This window comes from Apis dorsata, unplaced genomic scaffold, assembly GCF_000469605.1.
Source record: "Apis dorsata unplaced genomic scaffold, Apis dorsata 1.3 scaffold_295, whole genome shotgun sequence".
NCBI classification, from domain to species: domain Eukaryota; kingdom Metazoa; phylum Arthropoda; class Insecta; order Hymenoptera; family Apidae; genus Apis; species Apis dorsata.
In genome coordinates this window covers 1,149,003-1,158,422 of record NW_006263570.1, presented here as the reverse complement: position 1 = coordinate 1,158,422, position 9,420 = coordinate 1,149,003, and the positions used below count along the sequence as shown (strand labels likewise).

Below are 9,420 nucleotides of genomic sequence, written 5' to 3'. Positions count from 1 at the left end.
AAAAAAAAAAAAAATTAACGAACTCACTTCACTTGCTGCTAATTGATGAAGTATTAATATTGCGGTTTTATATACGGATGGTTGATTATTTTGCATTGCCATTTGTCGACAAAGTCTTGGTATATGTCCTAATGATGGAACTTGATCTGCTAAACTTGGTTGTGCTTGAAGTAAACATACTACTGCTTGTGTTGTTAATTCCAACATATCTGACTATTGCAGAGAATTATTAAATTAGTCAATACGTTTTCATAAATAACATCAAAGTTAACCTTAATTTTATTTTGATTGATTTTTTCTTACATCAGTTTTTTCTTTCGACATAAGTGTTAATGTAGTATCCATAAGTTCACTTAAAAATTCTTTAGGTTTTCTAAGAGCCCAGGCGGGACTGGATATAAATAATCTAAGATATACACCTCCGACTGCAGGTTCGTTTGTTGCGATATCAATATTACTTTGAGTATCAGGTAACTTTAATATTGCATTCGGATTTCGTCTTTGTAATATGTAATATCTAAAATAAATAGATCTAATTAAAGGAGAAAAAAAAAAAGAAGATATAGTTATATATAGAAATATTTACTCGTCTTTTAATTCTCCAACTATCCTTGATACTCTAGCTTTAGCATTATCATCCCAAATTAATTCAGGATTTTCATGTTTTGTTTCAAACATATGTACACATTGTTTTGGAGCATCTCTAATAGCTTCACTAAATAATCTAGGCAAAAATTTAGACAAATCCAATTTTACTTTTGGTCCAGCTAATTTATCAGATGACATTTTGCCAAGTAGTTCTGCAGCTGCTTCACGTATTTGAGTATTACTTGAATTACAAAATAGGTCAAGAACATATACTACAGCTCCTAAAAATTTCATATTCATTTTAAAATTAATGTAAAAAAACAATAATGTCATATCTTACAATAATGTAAGATCTTTGACAATTGAATGTATTTTTACCTTTAGATAATGCATCTTTTACAATTTTTGTAGAACTCATTAGGGCATATAAAGTTTCTAATATAAGTAATTGATATTCCTTCAGAGTATTTAAAGCTAATAATAAATGTACTATAACTTCATTTGCCGCAATATCGTCTACACATTCTTGATTCTTTGTAACATTACTAATAACTTCGAGTGCACTTTTTTGAATCAATTTGAAATTATTACAACTTAAAAGTTCAAATAATAATTTAAAATGTCCTATACATTGTAATTCAATTCCTGGATTATTTTTAATCACATTTCTTAATGCTTCTAAAGACATAACAATATGTTCCAATTTCTCTTGATCTTTCTTAACTAATGTTATGTTGTTCATTGATGCTAAATAATTTGATGAATCAGATAAAAAATCAAGTAAATTAATTGTAAAACTCTTGGGATTCTGCAAAAAATTTATTTAATTTTTAAATTACTAATAATTTAATTTTTTATAAAAAAATATTATGCAACATTAAATTACCTCTATAGGAAAGTTAGGTTGTTCATTATATACTTTTACAAATATCTCTCCAATAATAAGTTCATCAGCATGAACACTATATTTAAAATCACTAAAATCGTGTTCAAAATTATCATTGCCGTTTAATCTTTCTTGTCGTTTATTTTCCAAGTATTCATTCAATTCTGCTCTTGTTCCATTATTCCAAATTAAATATGGATTTAAACAATTTGAATTCAGGATTTTTAATATTTCTTCTGGTTTATCATTTGCGAGTTGACGAGCTAAATAAGGAGTTAATAAAATTTCTAGCGCAGCAACAGTGACAGGATTAACAGGTGTTTCATTTTCTCCTATCATATAACCACCTAATCTGGCACACGCTCGAACTGCTAGTTTTGCTAAATTATTTGCTACTTCCTGACGATTTTCGTCTTGATTTCGTTCAACACCACCTTCTTCCAATGTGTAATCGTAATTAAACATAAATAATAATAAATGCCACAGTGCACCAGATTGTAGTAATTGCATTTGTAATACACTGTCCGAGGCAAGAGAAGAAACACATTCTGTGGCCACTGAACATAATTTTGTTAAATGCTATAAGAAAATATTATACATAACAATTATTTTAAATTGTTAGTAATTTTAACTAACTTTGAATTTTATGCATTCTTTATGATTGATAATTTTATTTGAATTTTCTTTAAAAAAATATTAAACATATGATAGAATATATTAATTAAATAAAAATAAGTTGCATGTTTCACTAACCTTAAAATGTAATATTCTACAGAGATCTTTAACTAGTTGTGGTAATTCAATAATTCTGTCTTTGCAACCTCTAAATGATCCAGCAACCGAGAAACATCTAGTGATATGCATACACACTTGCACTGCTATATCATTAGACTTACTCGATTTATTTAAAACAGAAACGCATCGTGTATAAGCTTCTAATAAAACATCTAATCCTCCTTCTCTACGAAGTTCTTCCGCATTCAACGCAGAACAATGTACTGTATGATATGCAAGTTCGCTAGCAGCAGCTAATAATGGTGCAGACTTCGAAAATAATTGTTCATCGTCTGTTTCTAATTTGATTGTTTTGATTAATTGCGGATAACCAGCATACTTATATGGTCTAAGTTCATCGGAATATCTATGAAAAAGAATGCTCTGTGTTCTTAAAATAAGCACTATATTATCAGGATTTGGACCATCAGTTGACCAACAACTTCGACTACATAAAAATTCATATGCCTGATTAACAGCCTCGAATTTATCCTATGAACAAAAAAATATTTTTATGAAAAATTTAACATGTTAGTATTTTATTTAAGATTTAAATTCAACTTACTCTGCCTTGTGGATTTTTATCAGGATGATACATTTGTGCAAGTTTATAGTATGATTTTCTTACTTCAGCTTCATTATGTTGTTTTCCACTATTTAATTGAAGGACTTTATAAGCTTCATCTACTGTCATCAATGGCGGTTTTTTTTCTACTTCTTTTTTCCATGCATCTAATACATCTTTCAATAAACGTACCTAAATATTACATATTATTATATTAAATATATGAGATATGAAAATTTATAAAAATTATTTCATAATTATTTTTTGTAACTTACAGGTTCAGGAATAGGCCACTGTGGAAATTTTACAGTATCACAAAGATGTCTCAGATAGAATATTTGACAGAATAATTCCTTCTCTAATTGTGGATATCTTATAGCAGGTATAGCAATGTATTGATATCTAGCCATAGTATGACTTCTTAATTTCGGTGAAAAATCTGCAATATGAGTCGCTATTTTTTCTATAAGCATTCTTCTCATTTCAGCATTCCATATTGCTTCTGGTGTATCATAATCACCAAGAAATATTTGCGCAAATTTTTCCGCACCATGATTTTCTAAATAGCTAACCATTGCATCGGGTAAAAGTTGTCCAAGAATGCTTCGTTGCATGATGTCTGATGATGCATTCTATGATATTAAAATGTTATATGACATATGATTTGTTTATAATAAATAAAAATAAAAACTTTACTTACATCATCACTTCTAAAAGCTTGTTTTGTGTGAGTCAATTGCAAAAATCTCGCTATTGGTAAAACGTTTGAACCAGTGTACATTAATATGAAGTAGAAGACTCCAGTAAGATAAATTTTTGAGACATCTGCATTATCTCGCATTATTTCACATAATAAAGTAGCTACTTTTTCAACTAAAACCGGGTCAAACGTTAATAAAAGTTGAACAATATGAGGTAGGCACTGAAGATCAGATAATAACCGTTTCATACGCGGTAGAGGCCTGATTACCGCGTCATCGACATCTCTACTTGGAAAATATTCGCACATTTTGATTAAAATATTTAAAATCAATGTTGCTAATTCACTTTCATTTATTACTGGTGTTCCTTTTGCAACTAATGTCCATTTTAATTGTGGTACTTGTGAAATCATACGCCATCCATCTAATCCTTGTGCCCAAACTTTTGTTTTATATATAATCTGATTTGTTAAATATAATTCCTTTAATTCTTTTAAACTTATAGGACCTTTACGTTGATCTCCATCATTATAATACCATTCTTTTTCCATAACTTGTTGTTGTTGTGGTCCTGCTTCTATTACATTAGTTTGTGTAGGTACAACCGCTCTAGATGTATGTAAATGAGCCAAAGTCAAAAGATCAACTAATGTGCGTACTCCATTTTGATCCATTATATCTTTTACATTTCTTCTATGTAGTATAAGTTTATTTATGAACATGACTAATCTATCACGTTCCATTCTATCTGTACAACGTTCCAGCATTCCTACTATATATTTTGTATCTGAAAATGGACCAATATCTTCATAGTATCGCTCATATACTATAGTCATTGCTTGCAAGCAAAGGCACTTCATTTCAACTTTTGTTGTTAGTATGAATCTATGATATAAATCGTTAAAAAATTCATACCTATGATAAAAATAATAATTTATTATTATATTTACTTATTTAATATGCATAACATATATGTATAAAAATTTTAAAAAAATATAAATATAAATAATATTTTAATTTCTTTTTTTTGAACTGAAAATAAAAACAATTAAGTCTTAAAATTGTATTGTACATACGATTTTCTTATTGGACTGTCGGGACTGTCTTTTTCCAACAAAAGTCTCAAGTAATAATCACCGATTTTCACTTCATCTGACAGGCACTGATACTGTACTTCAAATTCTCTATGATTCCAAGCAATTAGAGTTCCTCCTGCCAAATCTTTATCAGAACTGAATGCGCGTATTTCATTCTCGAGTGCAGTTCTTAATTCTTCGCGTGTTTTATGATTCCAAATTAAGTTTGGCAGTGAATGATCTTGATTGAATTTATAATAAAACAAATTCCAATTTGCTTCCGATTTAATTCTTTCTCTACGTTTTCTTAATACTATCGGACGTTCTTTGATTTTCTCTTTGCGCTCGATTCCAATCCTAGCACCCCAATGTTGAAGAGCATGTTCTACGTGTTTTTCAACTACACGCATTTGCCGTTCGATCGCAATCCATTGCGGACTTTTTTTATTTTTCGATGCATGATCTATAGCTATCTTTAAATTGTCGCGATTGTTTAATCGTTCTTTCTCAAGAAATGAATCTGGTACTTTTTCATCGGAGTCTAAGTAATTTAATAAACCAACAGGCTGTATAAATATACAATGAATACAAACTTAGATACTTTCATTTTTGTAATTAAATGAAAATGATATTATAAGTTCAATCAATAATATTAATTTACCATAATTCTTTTTAATAATCCCATAGCTGTAGGATGTCCTGTAACCCAAAGTCCTACAAGATGTCTACACAATTGTCTATGTGTTAATAATCTGCCATCAGTACCAATAGTAAAAAGACTATTTAATAGATGTCTTGGTAATGCTCCTTCAGCAAGAGCAAGTTCTTGCATTTTTGCAGCAACTTCCGGTGCACCTTCTTCGATAATCGCTCTCATTATTAATCCAGCGCCTTTAACGATAGCTAATGATGGATGTTGGAATAATTTAAAAAGAGATCTTCCTCTTGCAGCAACCATTTCTAGAAGATTATCGAAATGTTTGCCATCGGTCGTTTCACTATACGGCACACATAAAGCAAAAGTTAAAAGATCAAGCATGGCAGAAACTACCAAAGCACCTGTACCATGATTCTGAAATATTTATAAAAAATGATTTTATCATATTATACAGAAAAATAATTATTATTTAAAAAATCAAAAGATTAACATTTTTATACTTACTATATGATTAACCCACATATCAAGTAAATTTTCCAAAAATTTATTACTACTAAGGAGACTACTTTTATTTAATTGCTCTTGTCTTAAATCACAATCATCATGCATTGGTTGCATGAGAGCACAAATGCAATCTATAGCAGCTTGTGTTACACCATAATCTTGCCTTTTCAAAGCTTTTACAACCTTATGTCCAATAGCTTCTCTAAATCCAAGAAGAGTTGTAAATGCAGTAAAACCAATTTTACTAGCTACCAATCTTCTTAAAGCATGAAATTGTGCTTCTATTTCACTATTCGTTTCTAAATCTTTATTAACCAATGCATTTAGAGCACCAAGAATAATTTTATCTTTATTTTCAGTAAAAAGACCCTGTAAGTAGTTATTCATCATATGGTAAATTCGAAGTTGTAATGTTGTTACAGTCCATTCAAGCGGTATAACATCCTGGACAAAAAAAATATCTGTTCAGCTTACTATATAATCTATTTGTTAACTTAATATTATTAAACATAACTTATATTTAAATTTAATAATTCTAGTTGTAAACATTATGAAGATTTAATAATATGCAAAAAATAGATATAATAGAATAAAACAAGCAATAAAAATTATTAAAACTAATTTCTTTATATAGATATTTATTCAATTTATTCCAGTCTGTATGGACAACTATAATTTATTATTTTGTCTCATTTAAATCAAATTTAGTAGGCCATCACCGCTTTAATGCACTGCATCATGTTTATTTTATAACATTTATTTAATAATATTGCACATATAGAAATTTAATATTATACAAGATATTAATATATTTGTATACTTTTGTGAGATTCTAGAGTTCAAAACAAATACAAAAATTCTATAAAAATTTCAGTTGAAACTGTATTTATTAAGTTATAGTATAATTGAAATTATATTAGATAAGATAATTTTTTTATTAATATTTAGATAAAGCATAATAATTAATTAATAATTTAGATAAAGCAAAACAAGAGATAAAATAAAATACTTTTATTTCCATCATACCGTTCTATCATCTGTCTTTGCATAATTTTATTTATATTTATAATTTAATAAATAAAATTCCAACCAAAATTTTTGTATTTGTTTTAGCCTCTAGATCTTTTAAAGATGTTAAATATATCAATTGTACATATAATATTAAATATATCAAATATGTCTTACATCTTGTGTAACAGAGTAATTAAGACCACTATAAGGAATGTTGGCATTAAATCTTTCCAAAATTTCAGCAAAACTACGCCCATTTGGTGGTTGTTGAAGAAACTTAACATGAGTTGTTTCAACTTCTTCATCAACAGGTAAATTAAGAGGTCCAAGTCTTTTCCCTCTAGGTATTGCATACATTCTGACATGAACATCTCTATTACCAGATGCTCTAACTCCATCTAATAAAGAAGCTAATAAAGAATCTCTATCTGTTGCAGTATAACTGCGCATTTGACCATTAAGATATTGAATAGTAAATAATTGTGGATTTTCATTATCACGAATCAATGTGAAAATATCTGATAAAGGTCTAAGAGTACAAATATTATATGTCTGAGGATCTCTTTCTAATAAACAAGTATCAGAGAGACAAAGAGTTCTTCTTTGAGGATCTATATGTCTAGATGAATATTTGTGAACAGTAAATTCTGATACACTTGTTATATGTTCATCACCACTAAATTTACCCAATCTCTGAGCAATAAAATCATCTAATTTGATTGGTTCTTTCAAGACTTTTATGCTGATACCTAAATTGTTCATAGCTGATTCCAGCAGCTTTTTTTTAATTTCTTCCATATGTTGAGAAGCAAAAAGATGTAAACGTCCAAATCCACCACAAACAATTACAAAGCCATTAGGATAATCTTTTATTGTAAGAATTCCTTCAAAATCTTTATAACAATAACTGGCTAATACCATATTGGTTGCTGGATCTAATTGATCAAGACTATATGGTGTCACTTCTAATACGACAGGCAATCTTGTGTCAGACCAATGATGTTTATAAGCTTGATATCTCTAGAGACAATAAAGGTATTAATTTAATAAATATATAATATTATATATATATATATATATGTAATAATATATGTAATAATATATAAAATATAAAATAATAATTTATTTATTATTATATTTTTGATTTTATCTAATTATTAATCCAAAGAATATTGGATATATAATATATATAATATTTGATAAAAGCATTGAATAGTTAATGGAAATTATATATGATAGCATAATATTATAAAAATAATATGTGTTAATTATGCAGATAACTGGTAACACTATTAATACATTATAGGCTATTGTATACTAACCATATGGCTAAGTTGATAAGAAATTTGATTAAACTTTAACAATGTTATTTCTTGAAAATATTATATTAAAAAATATATAATATATAACTCATTATAAAAAATATATAACTCACCAAAATTTCTTTAGGTTTTTCAGCAAATTGATTTCTATATTTGAGAGCTTCAGTTAATAAATGTGCTCTATATTCTGAACTAAATTTCATATTGTCAACTTTACGTTCTTTGCGCATTGTTATACTAAATTCATGCAAACCTAACTGATTTCTGTTTGTTGGTTGTACACTTATAAAATCTGAATATTCCCATTTGTTTGTGACTTCTAATGTAGTTGGATTATATGTTGTTATACCCATAGATCCAATTGAGAAGATACGCTTATACCTAGATAAAAATAAAATAATTTTTTTAATGAATATTGTTATTATATAACAATATTAATATTTATTTAAAATATATAAAAATACATAATAAAATTGAAATATTAAAAGTAATTATAAAAATTATTCAATTTCAATATTATTCAATCATAAACTAAACTAGTTAATAGTATTAGATATAACATATACATTATGTTAAAATTATATGATAATTAATATCATAATATTAATTTATTAATTTATAATGTTAATATTCAACATTTATAATGTTAATATTCCATTATTAAATACTAATAATTACATAAAAAAGTATAAATGCATAAATAATTTTAATTTAATTGTTTTTTATATTATTATTTCATAAATCCATTTATATTAATCTATTGTTACATTTTGAAATTCATAGATATAAAATATGTACATGTTAGAATTCTTTTTTTTTATAAAAAATTTATAATATTTATAATATTAAATTCTATTTATATATATTATATATTTGTATTGTCAATTGTTCATTATTATTCATATATATACAAAAACATTTGACAAAGCAACAGGAATTAAAAAACACGCACTTACTTTCCTTTCCATGAGTGTTTGGTGACCAAAAAACATGCCACATCCTGATTATCCTTTATCGGCATCATTGTAACATGTCCTGATAATGCAATGTGAGTATTATTTTAAATAATGTTTTAACAAAACACTGGTTATTGTTTATAAAAGATATATAGCGTAGGAGGGACATTCGCATACGAATTAAGAAGAAATCACACGAAAATCATTTTCAAAATAACAAACACAAAAAAACAAAATAGATTTGAATTGCGTATACAATATTTATGTGTTACGCGAAAATGGATAATATTTAGGCACTATTTGATCGTGTTTTAACCGACTAATGACATTTTCGACGGCTCCATTGGACTGGGAGCGGCCATGATGCTTAGGGGTGTTA

General features: G+C 27.3%; 1 protein-coding gene across 2 annotated transcripts in view; it reads right to left on the bottom strand.

The window, feature by feature from the left end:
• The window catches only part of LOC102681865 (dnaJ homolog subfamily C member 13), a 10,295-nt gene extending 881 nt beyond the window's left edge, over positions 1-9,414 (bottom strand). Inside the window, exons 1-15 of one of the 2 annotated variants that reach the window (XM_031511218.1) lie at positions 9,042-9,414; positions 8,199-8,466; positions 6,938-7,783; positions 5,753-6,196; positions 5,252-5,662; positions 4,591-5,156; positions 3,514-4,429; positions 3,089-3,445; positions 2,814-3,005; positions 2,228-2,740; positions 1,475-2,053; positions 967-1,396; positions 587-869; positions 304-517; positions 28-213 (exon numbers count right to left, since the gene is read on the bottom strand). In XM_031511218.1, the coding sequence (XP_031367078.1) occupies positions 28-213; positions 304-517; positions 587-869; positions 967-1,396; positions 1,475-2,053; positions 2,228-2,740; positions 2,814-3,005; positions 3,089-3,445; positions 3,514-4,429; positions 4,591-5,156; positions 5,252-5,662; positions 5,753-6,196; positions 6,938-7,783; positions 8,199-8,466; positions 9,042-9,109 (6,273 nt within the window). In that variant the 5' untranslated portion in view covers positions 9,110-9,414. The remainder of the gene's footprint in view (positions 1-27; positions 214-303; positions 518-586; positions 870-966; positions 1,397-1,474; positions 2,054-2,227; positions 2,741-2,813; positions 3,006-3,088; positions 3,446-3,513; positions 4,430-4,590; positions 5,157-5,251; positions 5,663-5,752; positions 6,197-6,937; positions 7,784-8,198; positions 8,467-9,041) is intronic. The other variant, XM_006617235.2, reaches the window with a different exon arrangement.
• Positions 9,415-9,420: the final 6 nt, after the last annotated feature.